The sequence below is a fragment of the Equus przewalskii genome, chromosome X, assembly GCF_037783145.1.
Source record: "Equus przewalskii isolate Varuska chromosome X, EquPr2, whole genome shotgun sequence".
NCBI lineage: Eukaryota > Metazoa > Chordata > Mammalia > Perissodactyla > Equidae > Equus > Equus przewalskii.
In genome coordinates, this window is record NC_091863.1 from 62681462 (window position 1) to 62706382 (window position 24921).

Sequence of the window (24921 nt, forward strand, 5' to 3'; positions counted from 1 at the left end):
CAGCCCAGTGGCACAGTGGTTAAGTTCACCCACTCCACTTTGGCAGCCTGGGGTTGCCAGTTCAGATCCTGGGCATGGACTTATGCACAGCTTATCAAGCGATGCTGTGACAGGTGTCCCACATATAAAGTAGAGGAAGGTGGGCACAGATGTTAGCTCAGGGACAATTTTCCTCAGCAAAAAGAGGAGGATTGGCAGAGGATGTTAGCTCAGTGCTAATCTTCCTCAAAAGAAAAAAAAAAGAAATATTTATCATGTAGAGCTTTTAAAAGATTCATAAATGTATAAAGAAACTGCATATCTACCAATCAAGAAACAGACTTTATGAAATATTATTGCTTTGATAGATTGCACAGAGTTAATCAGTAACATTCAAATTTTAAAAAGGCCATGTTAGGCATGGATTCAGCACCTGTTTGCTGTTAATTATACCTATGATTATTTGCTATAGTCTGAGTGAATCTGATGCTCAGGGCAATCAGATATATTTCAATAAATTATCTACTGTCAGATCACTAGGTGATGCCTTAAAACAATTCATTCCCCTTGAGCATATGAATCTTAACAAAGAGACTATATTTTATTGGCTCACCATGGAAACTGGCTTATAATTGAGCCTCAGCTTTCAGTATATGAACTTTCCTTGGATCCTACACAGGTATTGGCCACATTTGCAATAAGCAGTGCAACACTTTTAAAAATCATAAGGTAAAATGAGTATTTTAATTTCTGCAATTTTATTCGATATGACATGCTTACTTCTAATATTGATTAAAGTCAAAACAAAATTAAAAAGCAATTTTGCTTACATAACATTTTGGTAGTAACACCAGACATTAAAGTCCTTTCATATACTTTACTTTCAATAAGGATTCTGTAGTGATAACTGCCAGGTTTATTTTTTAAATTTAACTAGTATTAGATTTATTTTTAACAAATCATTTCCTGAATCAGGATCATAATCCTTAAGGCAAAAGCATATTTATAGAGAGAATAAATGCTTTGCAGCCTGTATAGACTTTAAAATGAGGTCATGATTGACTTTTTGTCTTTTGGCACACATATGGATATTTAGTTTTAGAGTGAAAGAAGTTAAAGATGTAAGGTTGATCACAACAATTGATTTTACAAATAAGCAACCCACCTCATGAGGGACTGCTGAATGAATGTGTTCTCTCTGGAGCTAGAACAGTTCAGTCTGGCTTGATGGATTCTTGAAGAATCTATGATTTCTGTTTTCAGTTGAATTGCTGTGTAAGTTAACTCCCACAAATTTTTGTTCTACCAGGTGGTGAAGTTACAGGCTTTCATCGCCTAAAACTACAATTGATTTTCAGATTTGCTTCCCCTTCAGACACCTGTAAGACAAGAGCTGAGAACTCTATAAGAGCCAAATAAGTTGTAAATGGTCGATATTGGCAGACAATTCTCTGTTGGTCTCTTGCGTTTGTGCACGCCTTGTGAGCAGAGGCACTGACTACCTTTGTTTTGTGTTATTTTTCAAAGATACAGCCAACCTTAAAAGAGGAGATAGTGTCTCTCTCTGAAGGAAAGGGAAGATTTGCTTATTGCTTAGTATAAAAGATCCAAGTTCCCTAACCTGGCCCCCTCTGTCACCCTATAGGAATTGAGGATCAGGCAACAGGTACAAGAAAATGTTGATACTCTGGCTGCTGCTGTTCCTGTGACCCAGAAGTCTCATGTTTTCTGCCACCATCCTTAGAACTGTGGCAGGTTTACTTGTTAGCTTGCAAGTAGGGTAGAAATATCAGATCTTTCACCATTCTTGAGAGTAGTTCTTATTGCTGGACATGTTGTTCTTGATGGTCGTAGTCCAAATTAGCATTGGTGGTAATTAAATTACACAGAAACTCACTGATGAGCCCACAGAACTACATGACCCAGGCCTCTTTTGTTTTAGCAACCTTAGTTTACTAGTTGGTTAACTTCTTGGACCATTTGATCCTGGTTTTATTTAACTAATTAGCTAATACATGGCAGTTCTCATCTGGACAGTTTGGAACATGCTTTATTGGCTTGAGTCTGGGAGTACATTCATATTGTTCTCTGGAATGTTCATCTGGGGCCCACTGCTCAGCTAAGGCTTCAAACTAGTTCTTTTTCCTCTGGCAGGTGAATTTGTTTTGGCCAGGATACAGAATTCTCTAAGTTGCCATGCTCCCTTGAAAGTGTTTAATTTCCTTTGCAATGAAATATTATCACCTCACCAACTATAGAGGAAAAATATCAGTTCCACAGCTAAGGTAGTCTGAAAAAGTAGTATTTGTTTTTTTGTTTTTATTTTTATTTTCTGAAGTCATGGGCAGCCCTTTAGGTGTAAAGATTATGCTTATGGACCTGCCATCAGCTGGATGTGATTAGCAGTTATTTTCCCAGAAGTGTCTAGAGAGAGTGACTAGGGACATGCAGTTTTTTGTGTGTGTGAAGGTAATTGGACCAAGAATTATCTACCGTCTAAGCCTATACAAGATTGAAGAAGCATTCATGTAAACAACTTTTAGTAATATACATTTCCTTGTGGAGATTCTTGCAAATCCTTAAAAAAGCAAAAAATTGCAATCATCACATGTGTAAGACCACTTAAAATCTTTTACCTTGAATAGGCTGTACTAAGGATTAACTTTAAATTGGGTGACTGTGTTTGTTTTCAGTGTTTTAAAAAAAATAAAGCCATGCCTATTTGTCTCATTATATGACATTAATAAAGCATGCTATTTAGTTAGACAAAGTTTCATTGTGTGGAAAGATGACCCATGATCTAAAAATCTGACAGAATTATTTGTGAAAATTACCTAGTTAGATAATGTGTACAAAGATTTGATATCTCCTGTTACTATGCATTTGATAGAATAGTAATTTTAAAGAGAAAACAAATTGAATTTAAGTGAGTTGAATTGGGGCATTTTGTGCCATTTCTATGAATTTGATCAAAAAGCAAAAGAATAATGTTTCTTTCCTGCATTTGATGGTTTGCCTCATGGTGGGTGTTAGGTTGTGATTCTCTCCCTGCTTGAGTGATGCCGTTAGCAATAGGTCAAACCTCCCTGAATCATTCTTTATGTTTTGTTCCCCTTCTTTCTTTTGCCACCATACCACTCTTGAATTTGAAAAACCATTGCCTTAAAATATTTTTGTTGTACTGAGAGAGAATTTCGTCCTAGCAAAGAGATATTTTATTGGGTTGAAAATGCAGTAGGACATTTGCAAAGTAGCTTCTTTTCCCTTTGAAAAATAAAAGGAAGTGGAGAAATAATTTTCTTTCAACCTAGAGTCATTAGGAACTACACTTCTGAGAATGTGGATGTGTCTTTGTATGTGTGAGCATTATTGATCTTCCTCATAGAATGATTTGGGGAACTTTCAGAGGTTAAGTCAGTGACTTATTTAATCATTGTTTCACGCCACTTTTGGGTTCCCCTTTTTCACAGAAACAAATGTTGGTGGATTTTTTTCAGTGAAAACTAGCTGGTTGTTGTGAGTATAGTGATTGTGGTTCAAATTGACTTAACTTTGGAATTATTTCTACTGCTTCTGATTTATGTATCAGTTGGTGTTGGTAATTCTTTTGCATTTGGAGCAGTTTAGTAGATAAAGTAGCCAATCTAGGAAAAAGAGCAATTTTACAATATGGCAGGAAATTGACTCTAGGGCTTAAGAAATATATTGCTTAACAATATTTAACTGCCAGTCAACTTTCTATTGGACTCTCTTACATCAAAAGCACCTTTTTATGGGCTGTTATCAGAATAAAATTTCTTACTTTGCTCGACACTTTTTCTGAGCACACTTCTGGAATTTTGCTGCAATGCAATAAATAATTGCATCTTTCTAAGGTTTCTCAGAGAGAAATTTACAGTCTCTGACTGGTCCGTCAAACATTTGCTGGGTGTGCTAAACAGCCTATCTTGTTTCCCAGAGCCCCATGAAGTGAGTGAAGAAAGTCACTAGACTTTATGAATGCTCAGGCATCAGCCCAGCATTTAACAAACCACTTGCCTTACATTGACTACCTAGCGACTACACTGCTTTTTAAAGATCTCTTTATCATCCTCATGTATAGCTTCTGTTGATACTGATAGCAGCTTTTCAAAAGGTTACATTGAATTGTGCGATTTTGATACAATTTTCTTATGTTTGATTACAGAGTCTGGCTAATCTGCATACCCTCACTATCATACGCTCCAGAAAAACTGTCCTGTATTGTAATTGATGCACTATGGAGTAATTCATTGTTTTTAATACCTTGAGTGCAAAAGTTCCCTCTCAATTATGTATAACTACAGTTCCTTCTGTATATTTAAAATAGTAGCTACTATTCCTTATTTTCGTTTTTTGTTCATTTGTTAGCTATTTATAGAACACCTGCTATGGGTCAAATATGATAATAAGCACTGGATAAAATGATGAACAAGATAGACAAGGGTCCAGCTATGAGAGATCTTATACTTTACAGTCTAGCTTACTTTGTGGCAGGCAGTGTGAGAGGCACATTGCTTCTGTTAGCTATAATTTTCTGTGCAACAATTCTTGGAGGTGAATGTTATTACTCTCAAGTAACAAATGAGGAATATGAAGCTCAGAGAGGTTAATCAACCTGGTTAGCCACACAGATAGTAAGTGGAGGATCTGAGATTCAAGTTCGAGTCATTTAGGTTCTGTATTAGTTTTCTATGCTGTGTTAATAAATTACTATAAATTTAGTGGCTTAAAACAATACACATTTATTATATCACAGTGTCTGTGGGGCAGGAGTCCTGGCATAGCTTAGCTGAGTCCTCTACAAGGCTGTAATCAAGGTGTCAGTCAGGACTGGCTCCACTGTGGAAGAATCCATTTCAAGCTCATGTGGTTGTTGATGGAATTCATTTACCAACTCATGTAGTACTTATGGCAGCTTGCTTCTTCATAGCCAACAAAGGAGAGAGAGAAACTCAAGCATGAGTCAGCTAGAATGATAAAGGCTTAGATAACATAAAATCATCACTACAGTGACATCCCATCATCTTTTTAATATTCTGTTGATTGGAAGCAAGTAACAGGTCCTGTCCACACTCCAGGGGTGGGGATTATACAAGGCATAGGGGGCCACATGAGAGTGTGTGTCAGCCACAGTTTCCATAGTCTATGATCTTTCCACTATACTATGCTGCGTCTACTAAGAGCTCAATATATGTGAATTGACTGAAATATTTTTAAAAATTATGTAAGGCCATATAACACAACTGGAAAAATTTAGCAGGGTTGATTCACATAATCTCGTGATCCCAACACAACTTAGTTTCCCAAGCAAGGTGCTAAGTACTGACTCCTGCTATCTATCTCTAAGCAGTCGTAATAATTGTGTTTGAATTTCTGTCTAGTCTTGTGTGCTCATAGCAGTCTTTTGAATGATCACACCACTGTTACCTAACCAAGTCCGAAGGGTTGGACATGCAGGCAATTTTCAATCCCCCACCACTAAAAAACGAATAAATTAAAGATAACAACAATAAAAAAAAACCACACCAAAATATTGCATAATCTCTTCAAGGAACATGATTTATACTCTCTTTTGTATTATTTACTTAAACTGGGAATCCAGAAGTGAATATTTCCTTGGCTCTTGATGCACACTCTCAGAATGCTTCTGATTTTATTTGACTTTGACTGAATTAATAGCTTTCAAAATTACCAAGGCATGGGGCTGGCCCCGTGCATAATGGTTAAGTTCAGCTTGCTCCACTTCAGCAGCCCAAGTTTGCTGATTCAGATCCTGGGCGTGGACCTACACCACTCCTAAGTCATGCCATGGCAGCGACTCACATATAAAGTGGAGGAAGACTGGCACAGATATTAGCTCAGGGTTAATCTTCCTCAAACAAAACAAAAGAGGAAGTTTGGTAACAGTTGTTAGCTCAGGGCTAATCTTCCTTAGCAAAAAATAAAAATAAAAATAAATTAAAAAAACAAGGCATGTGATAATGCTAATTGGAACTCTGATCACTGGAAAGAAAGAAAGACAGTATTTTACCTGTTCGTAATCATGGGGTTTTGGTAGTGAGAAGTAGGGGAAATTATCTTCTCTTTATGGCCATGAACCAGATCCCAGGGTGTTGTTCTATTCTAGAGTTCAAGTGAGGACAAGGATGCCCTCAGGACTTATCCTTAGTAACAAATGGTGTCACTTACATGGATATTTTCCTTGGTAATAGTGTAGGATAGTACCTTCCTTACCTTGGGGCAGAAGCTATTCACATGAGGCACTTGAGAAATATGTATTTCCTTCTGTACAGGGGCACCTTTGACTAATTTATTTATTCCAATCCACCACTCTGTTGTTCAATGTGTCCACTTTAGCAGCACATTTCACAGTGACCTTTCCTGCAGTAGAAAAGGAAAAGAAGAAAAAGGCAGAGCTAATGTAATACACAGTAGATTGGCTCATATTTGTCATCCAGTTAACACTAATAAGAACCAATTAATTGCTTATTACTTTTCTTGTGATTCAAGAACTGATAGCTTGGAGTTGTTGGTTACAGCCTTTTTTGAAAAAAAAATCTGTTGTGAGCTGGAGAATTTAGCTACCATATTTGGTTCTCATATGCCTGCCCTGTGATCTTACGTCAGCCTGTTGGAGGATTTGTGTGTTTTTGCTTATCCTTATATGGGAAGGCTGCCTGGAGAATCTGTCTAACCGGAATTAGAAGCCCTGTAGCATTTTGCAGGAAGTGTGGCTTTAGGAGAAACCCGTGGTTTGTGTAATTAAGTTTCCTTACTGCCAGAATTTGGTTCGTAGAGATGGTGAGTTGGAGAACATCTTTGCTGATTCTAAAATCACCAGCATTTTATACCTCTTAATTTTGTACCTCTTCATATACCAATCAAATTTCCTTCATTCTATTATGAAAGATTTCTCCTAAAGAGGATTGAAATCTGTATAGAAACTCACTGTACTGAGTTGATAATGATAGTGATTAGGGCAGGGACCTGGAGGCTGGAATGAAGTGGTTTGTTTACTTTTAAATTCTTGATGCAAACTTTAGTCTGAAATGTTTTGGAACATAAAATCCATATATGTTAGACTAGCACTTGTCACAAGTTTTCAGCTTTGATATTTGATTATAACAGTATGATTTGTCTCAAGGAAGGCGTTTGCTTTAATGGCACTCCCAAAGCTGCCAGAACAGCATAAAGCACCTGTTACCCTGTTTGCCCCTTAGCACTCATTTCCTGGAAACACCTATGTCAAGTCACTGACGCTTTTGTGGAAGCACTTTAGAATGTTCTTAACCTCACGCTTTAATTGTCCAAATACATGACGGTTTTAAATGGAGATGCACCTCTTTTTTTTTTGCAAAGGCAATAGAGTTTGTATGAATCATTGCTTCTTCACTGTAACTTTTTCTTACCAGGTGTTAAAGTTCCAGGAGGCTTTTATTGCTTGTGACATGTTTTTCTGTTTCGTTATCACAGAACTTCAACGTGGGAAAGGGTAGAAGGGCTCATCTAGGAAAATTTGCCCTCGTATAAACCCTTAACATAATCAACAGGTTTTCTTGCTCTTACTTTAGGGCAAGCTTTGAAATTAAGAATTATATGAAAGAATTATGAGCCATATCTGCACTCAACGAGCCGTCATTAAGTTGACAGACAGCCTAATTAGCATGAGATAACAAGCTGGTGGCGCATTATTTGTTATTCATTATACTTATTGTTTAAGTGGTGCTTTTTACACTGACAGGTCTTGAGCAAGTGTGTGCTTTGGAGAAAGTTTCTAATCTATTTGAGTATTAGTTTCTTCATCTGTAAATCTGGAATGAAAATAATAGCAGTTGCTGTGTAAGATTATTGTGAGAATTAAATAAGATAAACATGTAAAGGGCTTAGTATAGTTCCTGGCCCATAGGAAGCACATAATAAATAATAATTATTATATTATACTTTAGAGTGAGATTACATTTGGTGCAATGCAGAGAGGAACCTGATACATATAAAATTCTGCAGCTCTTTGTTAGCACACCTTAAAGTGGGGTCTGTGTCCCTTTGTTTCCCCGTCTTAGCCCAGCCCTAATCCACTCACTTTCCAGTAGCAGAAAGAGGCCAGACTTTAATTAAGAGCGGGTTACATTCCATCACTTATTTCATCTTTTAGTATGGAATTTATAATTCTATAATTATAATTTATAAATTTCTTGAGACCATAAAAATATCTCTATTTTATTTTTACTTTTATCAGAGTAAAAATGTTGGCCTTGAAGCCCAGGATCCTAGGGTTGGAATTGGGTATTCCAGTCACTTTTTGTTTATAATGATGTAGAGTTTGATTAAATTGTGTACAGACACATTTGGATGATAATGGAAGCAAAATCATAATCTGGTAAGTAGAATTTATAATTAAATTAAATAGTAAGAACACATGAAAAGTGGTATCACAATTTGTAATAGGTTGTTGATGTTATATAAAAATCTCTTAAGAAAAAATCCATAAAAAATATCATGAAGCTGGACAGAGAAATGTAGTGGAACAAACTTAAGCTTTGGAGTTAGGGACATCCAAGTTTGAATGCCGGCCCTGTCATCCACTACTTTGTGACTTGGGGTAAATTTACTTAACTTCTTTGAGCCTTAGTATTCTAATCTGTAAAACAGAGGTAATAGTATCCACCTTACAGGGCTATTATGAATATTAAATTAAATAACATTTGTAAAACGCCTACTTTAGCTGCTATCACTTAATTGGTTTTCTATAAATGTTAATTGTAATTGGTATGAATAATAAGAAGACAATATCTGTCTCCCAGTCTTGTCTGAACACTGCCACAACTTGAAATTCCTATGAATTTGGGAATAATACTGAGCACCTTCTGATACCGCAAAGTGTCTCTGTCTGTTGGATGAACCCATAGCTCCTGTAAGCCCAGAAGCTTTAAATCTTGTGAAACCTTTGAGCTTCAATCCTTCTCTGCTTTGCTTAGAGCAGCTGCTATCTCCCTACCATGGAATGTGCTAGCAGTGAGGTGCTCTGTTTGGCTCTGGAGATTTCTGAGGCTGTACCTTCTAATCAACTTTGTTCTAGGATTTCCAAGGAGTATTTTGGAGAATAAAGACTTACTTTGCTAGTTGGGGACGGCAAGAAACTGTGTGCAAACACTAATCATCAACAGTATCTTTCTGCACTCAAATCCTAGGTAAATGGAATGTATATAGCCATATTGTATGTTCTGCACTCATCAGTACTTGAAGGGTGGCAGAAATATCGGATATTGAAAAAGGTGGCTAAAACATAAATAAAACACACTAATAGATGGAGTTTTCTCCAATTCATTTTGGGGCACCCATCAGTATAATTTGATGGATGAGATATTTAATTCAGGAAATTTCTTTTGAAGGCATATTTACAGATAATAGTTAATCTATGAGAAATTCAGCCCAGTCAGCCTCAAAGACTATGAGTTACAAAGACTTTGACTAAGACTGATATATATTACTTTTGAATAAGCTCTTAGAGGTTACTGATTATAGCCATCTTACTTTTCTCAAACTTCCTTAAGTTTTTTCAAACTTTTCTGGGACGTATTGTAGATTCCCAGCGTGCCTTAAGAATTTTAAAAAGAGCACTTAGCTTGCTTTATAGCACTGGACTTATTTTTTTTCCAGCTTTATTCAAGTTTAATTGACTTATTGACTTGCTTCCAAAACATAGAGTGTGGAAATCTAATCATCAGAAAAACATCAGGGGCTGGCCCATGGCCGAGTGGTGAAGTTCTCACACTCCACTTTGGGGGCCCAGGGTTTTACCAGTTCAGATCCTGGGTGCGGACCTAACACTGCTCATCAAGCCATGCTGAGGTGGCGTCTCACATAGCAGAACTAGAGGGACCTACAACTAGAGTATACAACTAAGTACTGAGGGGCTTAGGGGAGAAGAAGAAGAAGAAGAAGAAGAAGAAGAAAGATTGGCAAGAGATGTTAGCTCAAGCCCAATCTTTAAAAAAAAAAAAAAAACGAAAAACTTCAGACAAGCCTGAATTGAGGGACATTCTACAAAATACCTGGACAGTACTCCTCCAAATTTTCATTATCATGGGAAACAAGAAAAGTCTGAGAAATTGTTACAGATGAGAGGAGACTAAGGAGACATAACTAAATGTAATGCAGTATCCTGGAAGAGATCTCGAGACAAAAAAAGGACATTAGTGGAAAAACCCGTGAAATCTAAGTAGTCTGGAGTTTGGTTAATAGTACTGCCCCAATGTTGATTTCTTAGTTGTGACAAATGAACCACTGTGAGGTAAGATGTTAACAATAGGGGAATCAGAGTGAGAGCTATATGGGAACTCTCTGTATGATATCTGCAATTTTTTTGTAAATCTAAAATTATTCCAAAATTAAAGTTTATTAAAGTAAAATATTTTAAAAAAGCATTTTGGTGGTGTTGAATTTAAAACAAAATTGTGATATCAATCAGTATGGAGTATCTACTTTGTGTCTAGCCTAGAGGTGAGCACTCTGTGGGGAAACATAAGCAAAAAGCATGGCCTCTCCCTTCAGTTGGCTGGTCAACTAATCGAGAGATGAGACTTTGACATGTAGAAAGATTAGCAAACATTGGTACTATTTGATTAACCTCCAGACTGCGTGACGCAGACAGTTGGAGGCCAGAGGCAGAGGACTGGAGTGGCCATCAAGGGCTTCACAGAGGGAGTGAACCTGCATGAATAGATTAGAATTGCATCAGTGGAGAGAGGGAGGACTTGCAGCTGAAGGGAACTAAAAGCACTAAGATCTTGGGCACAACAAGCTCAGGGAAAATAAAGGCAGCCTGATCTGATCTGGGGTGGGGAGGGGAATGCATATTTTTAGAGAGGTCAATAGACCAGGGCCTCATTATGCAGAACCTTGAAAGTTAATCAGTAGGAGGTGGGTTTGGAATTGGCCAGTAGGAGCCAGTGTAGTGGCAGAATTACAGTATATGGTTCAGTTCTGTGGCTTTTTAGCCTTCGGCCAAATCTATACCTATCATTTATTAATCTGCTAACACCTCTCTTGGCATGTACATTTGATAAGACTATGGGGGAATGAAGTTCACCTGAAGAGGTGAAAGTACAGTCATGCCCATTTTCTGGATTAAAAAGGCTTTTCTTGACTAAATTAAATATCAGTTCTGAATAATCTCGCCTATAAACCCTTTCGTATCTGGAAGTTTCCTCTGTCTATACTCTTTTTCAGCGTCATAAGGAACTTTAATCCCTCTGTCTGCTACCCGCTCAGTTAAAGCTTGTTTTTACTTTCAAGTGAGCAGTGTGTTGTATTCAGATCATTTTGCTCTTTGCAAATGTTGTTGGACTTTGTTTTCTTAACTGATGGGTATGTTGCTTATTTAAAAAAAAGGAAGAAAGACAGGGATAGTAAGGCTTGGAAATTTCCTCTTGGGATTATCTGGGAAAGTGATTTCTGCTGCTGTTTCCTGTGATCCTCTGTTAGAGTTTATGTAGGGACAACACTGGGCAAAATTCTAAAACAGACAAAGAAGCTTCACTGTCTTCCTTATCTGTGTCTCCCCAGGCAGTCCCTCCCTGTATTCCAAACATGCACACGACCTGCTCTTTCTGTGAAAACCAAAGTAGAATCAGTCACGGTAGGGTTTCAGGCATCAGAAGAATAGAATTTTAGGGTAGGTTGGTACTCCCAGTGCTCCTTGTTTCACAGCCTCCTGGGTCCACACATAAAGCCTTCTCTGAAGGAATGGGAGAGAGACTAAAGCTCCTTCTGACTGGAAAAAAACATAGACAGATAAAAGTGTCAGATAAGAAAGGGCTCGATAGATGAGATTATTCAGAACTGATATTTTATTTGGTCAAGAAAAGTCTTTTTAACCCAGAAAAAGGACAAGACTATACTTTTTTTACTATGATCACCTTGAGACATGGCTATTTTTGAGAAACTACCTTTAAATATCTCCTTTCTCCTCTTTTCACACTAGGCTCTATCTTTGAAATTACTTGGGCCTCAGCATCTCGTTAGACATGATGTGATAGAAGTGCAACTAAAAAAGAAAATAATAACAGCTTTCTTTTTCTTTTGGCAGCAGTAAAATCGCAAACCTTAGCTTGTGCTCTTATGCTGCCACATCCTGGAATATCTGTCAGGAGAACTCCAGGGAACTAGGAGTGGAGGTGGGAGATCAACAAGAAAATTCTTAATAGTCATCTTAACCCAGATTTGTTGCAGACTTGTTGGTAAAGAGATATGAATTATGTTTGTTATTTTTTTTAAGATTGGCACCTGAGCTAACATCTGTTGCCAATCTTCTTCTTTATTTCTTTTTCTTCTTCCTCTTCTTCTCCCCATAGCCACCCCCCCCCCCCAGTACGTAGTTGTATATTCTAGTTGTGAGTGCCTCTGGTTGTGCTACGTGGGACGCCGCCTCAGCATGGCCTGATGAGGGGTTCTATGTCTGCACCCAGGATCTGAACTGGCGAAACCCTGGGCCACCGAAGTGGAGTGCACGAACTTAACTGCTCGGCCATGGGGCCGGCCCCTGAATTATAAGTTTTACATGGCTGATTGTGAACGAAGCATTTTTGAAGACATTGCAAAACAACAAGCTGAAAACAAGTGTCTCTTGCTGTGGTTGTACCCTTAGATTAAGAAATAGGAAGCCAGTGGCTTAAGGACTCATGACAGTATTCATTTAAAAATGCATACAGATCTCTCTGGTTACCAAACGACTACACAGTGGCAACACTGTAGTGATCCAGTGCCAGAAGACTAACTGGGGATTCAGATTTGATTTTCCCTTTAGGTTTATTTTGTAAGTAGATTAGTAAAAGGCTGAAAAGGCAGCTTTAAATGCTATTTTTCACTCTTCCTACACCTCATTGTTAAATCCTTAGGCCCAGGCTAGGCAAAGACAGGCTTATTATATTCCTACAAAGTAGAATGACCCTTCCTAGGGCAGCATTTGAAATAAACAGAACTAATTGGAGGGAATCTATATATCTGAATTTCTCTTTGCAGAAGTTTAGTGGACCACAAATTATAACCTGTTTAAAAAGGACAAAATACACAGTTGTTTATTCATTTATAGACTTCAATTATGTGTAAGAGTTTAGTCATAGAAGTTGTGAGCATCCATTTTTGAAAGTTTCCATGTTCATTTTGTAATATTCTACTTTCATTGTTTTAGTGTAATATGTTACAACATTTGTGAGCTCAGTGTTCACAGCTGGCCAGTTATATAGAACTTTACTAAGTACATTATCCTTTCAATAAAACTATAGATTGCCTGTAACATAGATGGATGTAGTATTTAGTATTCATGCTATCATTGTTAAGCTTAGCCTAAGTGGCATTGATAATAGCAATAAGCACTTGCTCTCTCCTTTAAGTTCCTTGTACTCATTGGCTTTGTCATTCACTTGGCACCTCTCACCTCACCACCTTGTATAATTGTCTTAGCTTCATATTTAAGTATCATGTTGTAATTGAATTTTTTTCTTGAGAAAGATTAGCCTTGAGCTAACTTCCACCGCCAATCCTCCTCTTTTTGCTGAGAAAGATTAGCCTTGAGCTAACTTCCACCGCCAATCCTCCTCTTTTTGCTGAGGAAGACTGGCCCTGAGCTAACATCTGTGCCCATCTTCCTCTACTTTATATGTGGGACGCCTGCCACTGCATGGCTTGGTAAGCAGTGTGTAGGTCCGTGCCCAGGATCCAAACTGGTGAACCCCAGGCCACTGAAGCAGAGCGTGTGAACCCAACTACTGCACCACAGGGCCGGCCCCTGAATTTTTTAATATATCTATCCCTGATCCCTCCCACTAGATTGTAATCTTGGGAGGGAATCTCTGCTATTTTTCTTTAGACATTTTAGAGAACCTTATAAAGTTCTTATGCACTGAAAAGGCACCCAAGAAATATTGTTGAATACTACTAAATAGAGTTTCAGACGATCATTTTACATTTTAGTGCATCATAGTTGGAACCTCTGTCAATATTCATCAAAGCATCAGCTGAGAAAATGTGACAGAGATTGATTATAAAACAAGACAGAAACCCTACCCTGATTAAATGTTTTATGGTAGGTTGGCACTTTCATGAAAAAGACTCAATTTTTCCCGTTTGAAGCATGATTACTGAAGTTTTGTTCTTCCTTTGGGTTTGAACATTCACACTGGCACCTTCTAAAGCAGAAACTGTCAGTTTACTTCCTTTAAAAGAAACTTGACCCTTGGCATGACAGACAAGAAGCTGACTGAGGCTAGCTGGAGAGCAGTTGTTTCCTCCAGGCAGCAGTTGTTCAGGAGCCCTGCTCTGTGACTTTGGAGGGAAAGATACCTTGAATCTCAGACCTTGACATGTGGGCAGAAATAACTTGGCATTGTTTGGGTGGAGGTGAAGAGCGTGGTTTGCTCTTTGAAAAAGATTGATTTAAATTCCTGGACAGTGCCATTGTCCACTTGCAAATGCATTTGTGTACTGAAAAAGATATTAATAACTTTTTAACTCCAAAGGTTTTTTTTTTTTTTTTTTTTTTTTTGGTGAGGAAGATTAGCCCTGAGCTAACATCTGTTGCCAATCTTCCTCTTTTTTTTGCCTGAGGAAGATATATGCTATATTTAAGAGTGAAAGTTTGATTTTATAAGCTAATATGGAAATAGAATTCCCATTAGAAAGATTATCTTGTTGCAAATTTTGCTGTATTGTAGCTGATCTTTAAAGAAGGGCATTCTACTCTGAACTAAATAGCCTATAGAAATTTCAGTTCCTGTTGGGAGAAATTCAGAATTTTTTTCCTGGTGTTATGTGATAAGAAAGAAAATTACTTACCCACAATCATAAGCAAGTTAGAAGGACAAAAATGTAGTCTCTGTATATGTATGCATATGTGTGTGGTGGGGGTGTGTGTGTAAATCCATAGGGGACTTGACTGTGTGGAAGTTTCTTATTTTGAATTTTAATTTCCATTAGGAGGACTGCTTCTTTTGATTTTATATTTCTGATGCTTCTGCTCCATCTGTGTCTTTTTAGTGTGACTCCATGGAGAGACTTTTATTGATTGTGCTCTGCAGCTCAGAAATGTTAAGTAATAGTTTTAAATTTGGGTAAATTACCATAGATGTGTGAATTAGGGTTCTAAAAGAAATACATATCAGAGGAGAAGCCTGACTAAAAAGTATGAATTTTATATATTAAAGCTCTCTCCTAGGTATGATTAGGAGACAAAATAAGTGTATTTTCTCTACCTGTTAGTCTAGCTGAAAAAGTAGCACAGATACATGAAAGATCCTTTAGCAGCATGTGTTAACAGCTAAGGAGTAGTACAGGTATACTCCAAACTTAATATACAGGCAGGCTTAGCTCTTATATCTTCTTATTTGGTTTCTATTCTAAACAGTGAAAACTGAGCTGTAGAGTGACTCAGAGGCTTGTAACATTCTCAAGGAAGGATTAATTTCTGTTCACTATATGATGCTTGTTAAGACGAGAAGTAGACTCTGGTCGTTTGGAAAGACTTTCAACAAGGGCTGAAACTAGAGAGGCTTGTAGGTAATCAGAAAACACAGCTTCTCACTACTCATACTTTTGAGTTAACTGCACTTTAGGTTATTGGTATGCATCAACCAGCCTTGCTTCTGCATCATTCGATGTGGGAATTTTCAATGGAAAAAAGAAAAATTCAGATTGATAAAAGGATCTGTGGCTGAAAACTCATCAATACACTTGTGAGACATTGTTAAAAACAAAATAATAAAGAGACAAAACCATATATCTTCTGTGAAACCACAAATTCTTGATCCATGTCTAAATTCATTTCTGCTAGTTCAGAAACAGTGACTTCTTTTGAATTTGAAAAATAAAAACGATAAAAACTGTTTGTTCAGCAATATAGTTTTTTATCCTTTTGGGCCCTAGATTAAGAAGAAACAGCAAGATGTACTGGGTTTCTTAGAAGCTAACAAAATAGGATTTGAAGAAAAAGATATTGCAGCCAATGAAGAAAATCGGAAGTGGATGAGAGAAAATGTGCCTGAAAACAGTCGGCCAGCCACAGGATATCCCCTGCCACCTCAGATTTTCAATGAAAGCCAGTACCGTGGGGTAAGGAACAAATTTAAATTCTTGTTTTTTCAAATAGATTGCTTCAAATCCTTCCCATCCTTTTCACCCCCATCCCCACATCTGCATACAGTCATTTCTCTCATTCATACTCTCATTCCATCTGAGGCAGTGGGGTATTTTGCCTTCTACTAGGAGTCATCCACCAAAAAATTACCTGTAAATGTATAAATATAGACCTTAGACATATAGTTGGGAGTGAGAAGGTCACTTTTTGGTGGGAATCTTTTCATGTGCCAATTCAGAGCAAGTAGGGGAGAGGTATGGCAAAACTGAAAAGTTTATCAGCACAAAATATTTTCTCTGTTAATTGAATTTGTCAGTTCTGAAGTAGGCCTGAAGATTTCACCTGTTGCTGCAAACAGGGCCAACGTGTAAAGACATACTCTACAGATAAAGAAAAGGCAATTAGGCTATTCATTTAGATAGTGAAACTCAATGCCTCTATATATGAAATTTCTGCAAACTGTTGAATCTCAGGGCCCTGAAGAGGCCTGAGAGGTAATGCAGTCTAATCTAAACCAGCATATATTGTCTTGACTGCTCCTTTTTGAAGCAGAAATTTCAATTTATTTGACTTTTGAAAACAAATACATTTTGGATTATAAGGATAATGTTTGAGAAAGCACATTTATATGTTTTATTTCTCACTCAGAATCCACACTGCAAAGGAATGGAATATGTTATGGAAATAAGGCACATATCACTGAGAAATGGGAAGGTGGAAAGGAAGGGGCAGGAAGTGAGACTCAACAAACAAATATTTGTTAATGGAAAAGGAATCCAACTTCTACTGAGTGCCTGTTATGTGCCAAGCACTGAATTAGGAGTTTAATAATGATAAGAATTAAGATGCGACTCTATACAGACTCTTAGGGAGAAGAGTACATAGCAATCATTCATAGAAAACATATGTCAGCTATTGTGCTACATGCTTTTTGTGTATTATATTAGTCAGTTTTCATACTAATTCCATGAAGTAAGTATTGTTATTCCTATTTTTTAGATGAAGAAAGTGAGGCCTAGAAGAGGTTAACTGACTTCTTAAATCACTTGCCTAGTAAGTGAGGCAGCTAGGATTTAAACCTAGATCTGTTTTACTCTGAAGCTCTTACTCTTTCTATTAAACCACTGGGTCATTCATTTTCCTGTTTACTCAAAGATCCCATCGTCATTCTTTTCTTGCTCCATTCTGTATTGTCAGGGGCTGACCTTAGCAAATTACATTTTCCAGTCTCCATTGCCAACTGGTTACCTGTTGGGTTTGGCCAATAACAGGAGGCACCAGTTGGAAAAGTAGTGGACAGGAGGAGAGGAAAAGCCAAGGTATCCCTCTCCTTCCTGTCTCTGGAGGTGTCCATGACAGTGACTGCATCTCCTTTGTAGTACCAGCTCTCCCAGGGTGTCCTGCTCCTGGATTCTGTAATACCACCTTCTCCACTTTTCCCTTCAGCCCTAGCTGTGTTAACAGCTTCCTGCTGTTGCTAATCTCTGGGTTGCCTCACCATCTCCTGTTTGTCTTTCAGCTCTTTAATCCTTTCTAAGTAGTTCTTCATATTAAATTTCCTTGTTTAAACTGTCTCAAGGTTTCTCAGCCTTGGCACTACTGACATTTGGGTTGGATAATTCTTTGTTGTGAGAGGCTGGCTTGTGCATTGTAGGATGTTGAACAGCATCCCTGGCTTCTGTCCATGAGTGCCAGTAGCGTCCTTCCAGTTGTGAAAAACCAAAAATGTCTCTAGACTTTGCCAGATGTCCATGGGGGCAAAATTACCTCCTGTTGAGAACCGCTTAACTATGGCTTGAGTTCTCATTTCCAGACTGGAATGTGACTGAAACAAGTACCCCACCTACACAGATGAGGCTGTGCTATAGAAGATACAAAATTTATAAGGATAATCTTTGTTCTGAAAGAGCTTATGCTGTGTATATGAAGAACTAAAACACATTTCCATGCAATGATAATTAATATGATACCAATATATGGTAGAATACATTCTAGATTAATGTTATTAGAATCCCAGAGATTTAATAAAGTATCTTTATTTTTCCACAAGAGAATTCCTATATATGTCACAGTCTGTTTTCTTTACTCTTATATTCTTAGCACCAAGAACAGTGATTGGAACATAGTGGGTGCTCAGTACATATTTGTGGAACAAATTAATTAATCTGGTTTCACTGAGAAACTGATGCTCTTTTCTCTCAGTTACAAACCTGTTTATGATTGCTAGGACCAAGGCCAACAAATGATAATATATTTTGATCCCAAAACACTTGAAACAGAGATAACTAGAGTCCCCTACATAGCATTTTATGGTCAGATTTTAATATAGTTGAAGAACTATTTTCTTTCACATGAATTTAAAGACTGACACGAGTTGGTTTTGCTGCTTTGATGATAGTCAGTAAAAATACCTTTTGTATGACTGTTAATTCTTTTCACTAGCATTTTGAGGTTACTTCCAAGTGGTTGAGTATAGATATGATGTATATTGTTTGTTTACCTTGAGTAGCCTATAGGTTGTGTATCTCAGTATGGAATTGGTATCAAGATCCAGTTAGTTTCACTTTTGAATATTGAACTCAAAGTCTGTGAGGCTGCTCATATGTGCCTGTTATTTGGGATTTATTCCTTTGTCAACCTCTAGGGTACACAAAAAGATGCTTTGAGTCAATCCTTGGGGATATCCCAGTGGCAATAAACAATTCTAACTGTGTTAAAAGAACCCCTACGTAAGAGAGAAATTCTGATGTTTCTTAGCGTGGGGTTCAAATTTAGGGTCATCAATGGCTTGAGAGGCTCTAAATTTTATACCTCCAGATCCTCCAAGTGCCAGGAATTATACATGCTAGAAAAGAACCCTGTAATTAGCAATCTTTTAGTGAGGCAATCTCTACAGAAGCCAGTAAATACTGAGTGCTTTTCACCTCTAATAAATCAGCCAAAATGCCAAGCATATCGCTGTGTGTTTTAAATCAAACAAACTAAGGCCAAGTGTTTTCTAAGTAGGTTTGCTATTGATTATATGTCATAGTCGAATTTAGGCAATTCTATTTGTTACTTTTGGAGCATGCTTGGTGGGTTAGAGGATGACAGTAGGAAACCCAGCCATATTCAGTCATGTGATGCTTTTCTTGGATCCCCGGATTGAAACCTTTTAGTGGTTTGTTTGTTCTTTCGGTCATGTTTCATGAAAATCTCATTCCCTTCCTCCAAACAGAGCGCAAATTTACTTTTCTTATGGCCTTGGGCATAACTAGCTAATATTTGGTTTACTGTAGATTCGGAGGACATCTCTACCTTAATAAATAACGGAAGAGAAATAATGGGGAGTTGGAGCAACAGCCTCATACCAGAAATAAGTAACCTCTTACTGGCAAATTGTTGGCTGCTTTGGGCTGTGGAGAAAGCTGCTTGCCCTGAGGCAGATCTAAATTCTATGTGATGTGGGATAAGGCATTTTACGATTTCTGCCCCTTAGAGCAGCATATCTTTTAACCCACATTAAATGGAATCCAGTAAGCCTTGACTCTTTACTACTCTTTCCAGAATTCTAGCATTATGGAAGTTAGTTAGCCTGCCTGCCTCCAATGAGGTTGATCAGTCAGGTCATTTTGAATAAATTTCCTCTTTTCTTTGCTTTCTTGGTTGCATATTGCTAATTCTTGCCTTCTTTTCACCAAGGACTATGATGCCTTCTTTGAAGCCAGAGAAAATAATGCAGTGTATGCCTTTTTAGGCTTGACAGCCCCACCTGGTTCAAAGGTATGATTCCTTTTTTCCTGCTTTATAGGCCATTTCATTGCTGCTGGGTTTTTTAATCAGCAAGATTTCTACCTTTATTAAGTGCTTAAATTAAGCCAGAGGGAGTGCAACATAGCTGAAAGGAAATGTCCCTACTCTGCATGCACTTAATCTCTAGTAGGGGAGACAGATGTGCATAAGCAAATAAACATGAAGTAGGTGAGTAGGAGGTAGGTTGAATGACTTCCCCATCAAGCTGCCCAAGGCAGCAAATTTCTCATTGACCTGTTCACAAATAAGTGGTTAGCAATTTTAAAGACTCGTATTATTCCAGCCATCATGCATGGTTTTCTATCGACAGAAAGCATCTTAGTTCATAGTAATCTTCTTGGCAGCATCTATTGTCTTTGTGTGAGAGCAAATGCTAGAATCATCCATTCAAATTAACTAAGAGCATTTGAGTTCAAAACTAGTCACTAAATTGCTGGCTAAATTTGGGGCTTTTACCCTGCCAATAACAAATTAATTTTTGAAGTGGCAGTATTCCCAGGGGAGACCATAGAAAGAAAAGAATCAAAAATTAAATTGCCTGTTTAATGAAATGTCTCAAAGCTATGGACTTTAAATATACCTTTGCCTTTTACCATTGATCTCCATACGGGCTGACTTAATCAGAATGTATGTCCCTTGCTCTATCATTTTACATTTGTCTCTTAGCAACTGATTTTATGTTAAACAGATTCTTCTAACTCCAGCTCCTTCTCCAATTTTGAGAGTCTGTGTCATTGTCTGATTTTTCACTAGAAACCATTTACTAGCATTGTGTCTGAGTCACTGTGAAATTCTGTTTCCTTGCCAAACTTTCTTTTTCCATGAATAAAATGTCTTACTTTAGGCTTTGTGTAATTTAAGTTGAAAGAAATGTTAGGCAAGGCATTTTTGTGTAAACAAGTTGGTAAAACCCAAGTTAAGTCATTGATTTCAATGTAGATTAGAGAAAGTATGAAAAGAAGGATAGTCTTTTTTTCTGTTACTGATGACTCCTTCTCCTTCAGTTAAAAGTAGGAGTCGTTCCTTCATTTATTCATTCAACAAGTCTTTATTGAGTGTCAAGCACTGGCTTGACATTGATGGTGAGGCAAATACAGAGAATACCGAATAATCCCTGCATTTAAAGTGTTTTTAACTTAGAGATGGACATGTATACAAATAATTATACCACAAATATGTCTACAAATAATTACGATTCAAGACATACTATGGTAACTTCTATTAGATTGGTGTGAATAAAGTGCTGTAGGCGTCCAGAGGAAATAATCATAAATTACTACTAAGGAGTTTAGGAAGCTTCACAGAGGAAGTGGCATTTGAGCTGTTAGGGATTCCAAAATACTGAAGTGACACTATGATGTCTTTCACAAAGGCAACAACAGGAACCACTGTAGCTGCACATGATGGTGTGTTCAGAGAGAAGAGTGCAGTGCAGCATGGCTACAGAATAAGACATATTAAATAGAGGAGGATGCATTAGGAGGCGAGAATGACTAGGTAGGCTGGGGCCAGATTATGAATGCTGTGCTAGGTACTCTCAGTTTTATCCTTTAAGCATCTAAAGCCATGATGGCAAATGGGGAAAGGCAATGATATGATTATCTCTGTATTTTAAGATATGATTTCATCTAAATCTTAAGAAAATAAATTTGGAAGCTGTATGGATTGTGAAACATTGGAGAAATGAGATATCAGAGATAGGCTGACCCATTAGAGGGTACTTTAAAAGTCCAAAAAAGTGATGGAGAGGGCCTAAAGTGGGACAGCAGCCATGGAAAGGAGGAGATGGATTTAGGAGATACAGAAAAATTACATGTGACAGGATTTAGCAAGTTACGAGGTGCTTGTGTAAGTAAAGAACTCGGAGGAATTGAAGCTATCTCTGGGGTCTCTAACCTGGGTGATTGTGAAATGAAGCAAAGGTCATGGAGGAAAGAGAAAAGTGAGTGATCCATGGGAGGAGTTGGTCTTGGAAAGGAGAGGACATGCAGTTTTTTTATGAGATTGGAGAGAATGAGGAGAGAGGGATAAAAATTGTATCCTTCTTTGAAAGTGTCTTTCTTTTTTTTTATGAGGAAGATTAGCCCTGAGCTAACTACTGCCAATCCTCCTCTTTTTTCTGAGGAAGGCTGGCCTGAGCTAACATCCATGCCCATCTTCCTGTACTTTATATGTGGGACACCTACCACAGCATGGCGTGCCGTGTGGTGCCATGTCTGCACCTGGGATCCAAACTGGGGAACCCCAGGCTGCCGAAGTGGAACGTGCGAACTTAACCGCTGCACCACCTGGCCGGCCCCAAAAGTGTCTTATCTTTAGTGTGAGGCAGGAAGAAAAGTCATCTTCTGGGAGTGATGGAAAATTTGGAACATTAGAGCTTTGAGGAGAATTGAAAGGATTCACTCATTGAAAATAGGCTAAGGAGTAGGCTAAGATCATGAATGGAAGAACTGAGCGATATGGAGAGTGCAGCTGATGTTACCATTGATGAACCCATCGTGGAGCCAGTCAGCTTGGTTATAGTGTTTTTTTCCATCCTTGTTTAAGCCTAAGAGTAGGGATAGAGAAAAGAACAGTGGATGTTATCAAAGGTGGAACAAGAGGAAGCTGTGATAGATGGGATAACAAGAAGTCTGGAATTGACAATGGAGTTGAAGGGTGGATTGGTGAGAGGGAGATTATGAATGTTGGTATTTAATAGGTTTTTTCCATGACTAAAAGTGATAAATTTGATATAAGAGTGGTGATTTCTCTATCCCTCAGCTCAGGTTTCAGAGTTTTTCACCTTTAATTTAACAGGACAATAAGCTTTCCAAAAAGAAAGATACAAAACAGAAGGCTGAACAGAAAGTATACAAATTAAGAAATACAGCTAGTTTTCTCACATTGGAAAAATGCACTCTTAATAAAAGAAATGTGATAAACTGAGATACAATTTCAACTCTGAAATTAGCAATGATAAAACAAAGTGATAATACTGAATACTTAAAAGGGTGCATTGAAACAGATGCTCTCATATATTACTGGTGATAGTATAACTTGGTACTCCCTTTTGAAAACCAGAATGGCAAATATGTATCAAAGACCTCAAAGACCTTTTAGTTCTTGGGGCCGGCCCGGTGGCGCAGCGGTTAAGTTCACACGTTCAGCTTCTCGGCGGCCCGGGGTTCGCTGGTTCGGATCCCGGGTGCGGACATGGCACTGCTTGGCAGCCATGCTGTGGTAGGCGTCCCACGTATAAACTAGAGGAAGATGGGCACGGATGTTAGCTCAGAGCCAGGCTTCCTCAGCAAAAAGAGGATGACTGGCAGTAGTTAGCTGAGGGCTAATCTTCCTCCAAAAAAAAAAAAAAAAGACCTTTTAGTTCTTCACCCAGTAATTTCACATTGGGTATTATAGCCCAATGAAATAATTCTATACATGGAAAAAGCTTTATGGATAAAAACATAAACCAAAATGTTATTTATAATCCTAATACTTTGGAAGCAAGTTAAATGTCTAACAGTAGGGTCATCCAAATTAATTCAACACTGAATGAATTTTATGTATGTAAGTATGTGTCAAAGTGTTATATATAATCCTGAAACTTCGAAAACAAGTTAAACGTCCAAAAATTGGATCAACAAAAATAGTTTATCCACTGAATGAACTTGTGCTCTCATTAAAAAATGACAGTTTCTGAAAAGATGCATTATAATGAGCTACAGAATTGTTTTTACCCTATAATCAATATTCTAATTACATTTAAAATCTATGCTTAGGACAAAAAGAGACTAAAAGGAACCATAGCTAATATATGTGGGGTTTTTTCTCCCTTTCTTTATTTTCCAAATAATTACCATACATTGTCTTTAAATTTAAAACTTACTGAAAACCAATGAACTAAGGAGCCTGATATTTAACAGTGCCTTATGGCAAATATTTCCATAAAGCAAGGAATCTTTCTGTAGAAGACAAATAATTTTTACTTTCTTTTGTGTATTGGATGTGTTTAAAACAAAGTATATTAATACTTACTACTTACTCTATTTTATCAATACAAAAGGTCATTTCTTAGCACTAGCATTTCTTGCTTTGCAGTAGAAGTGATGGTTTTGAGATATGAAGTAAAATAACTGATATAATTTTACTAAAAAATAAAAACTTGGTGATCTTTGTGTTGAGAGGAAAACCATTCCCCCAGAAAAGCCATGTTCCCTAATATGTCGAGGGAATAGATGATGCTGGTTAGAGAAAGGTTGTCATTAGCTCTGATTGAATGCCCTGCTCTAGGGAGGGGCCATGGAATCTGTCTCTGCTGTGAGATTTGAAGTATTCCTATTTCTACTAAGCCCATCTTATTTTACTGCATCTCCAAGAGAAACTCTGTGTTAATATCACTTAGCTGTGGTCTTGGTCTTATTTACTAGTCAAAAAGTTGGGAGGAGAAAAGCATGATGCCTGCAATGGGCCAAACACTGAACTAGACACTTCGCATACATCTCATTTTATCGTTACACCATCCTTATGAGCTAGGTGTCCTCAGTGCCATTTTACAGAGGAGGAAACTGGTGCTCATATAATTTAAATAATTTGTCCAAGACTACATAATAACTGAGTAGCATAGCTAGAATTTGAACCCAGGATTATCTGACTGAAAACCAATGCATTTATGGAATGATGTTTATATTGGGAGTAGAGGGGAGAACATCTCGTATGCCTGCTTCTAGAGCTCTCTGGTTGATTAGATAGCTAATGAGTCTATAAATACTAACTACTTACTTTTAGGTAACGAGAAGGCTTTTAGCACAATTTACATATTTGATGAATAAAATGTAATTATATAAGTAATAATTTACTTTAAATATGATGTATTCTAAAAACAAATTACAAAGAATTTTAAATTGCCTTTTGTTTTGGATGTCTGTGTTAGTAATTTCTTCCATTAAAAAGGATACGTGAGAGCTAAGGAATTTGTGAATTACAGCAAAGATTGATAGGATGTGACTTTAGGGAACTAG

At 37.6% G+C, this 24921-nt stretch overlaps 1 protein-coding gene across 2 annotated transcripts in view; it reads left to right on the forward strand.

Annotated features, from left to right (window-relative positions):
* Positions 1 to 24921, forward strand: part of SH3BGRL (SH3 domain binding glutamate rich protein like) — a 62975-nt gene that overhangs the window by 35504 nt on the left and 2550 nt on the right. The window contains exons 1-3 of one of the 2 annotated variants that reach the window (XM_070604795.1): positions 6657 to 6801; positions 15919 to 16104; positions 19811 to 19891. In XM_070604795.1, the coding sequence (XP_070460896.1) occupies positions 6799 to 6801; positions 15919 to 16104; positions 19811 to 19891 (270 nt within the window). In that variant the 5' untranslated portion in view covers positions 6657 to 6798. Of the gene's footprint in view, positions 1 to 6656; positions 6802 to 15918; positions 16105 to 19810; positions 19892 to 24921 lie in introns of those variants that run through there. The other variant, XM_070604794.1, reaches the window with a different exon arrangement.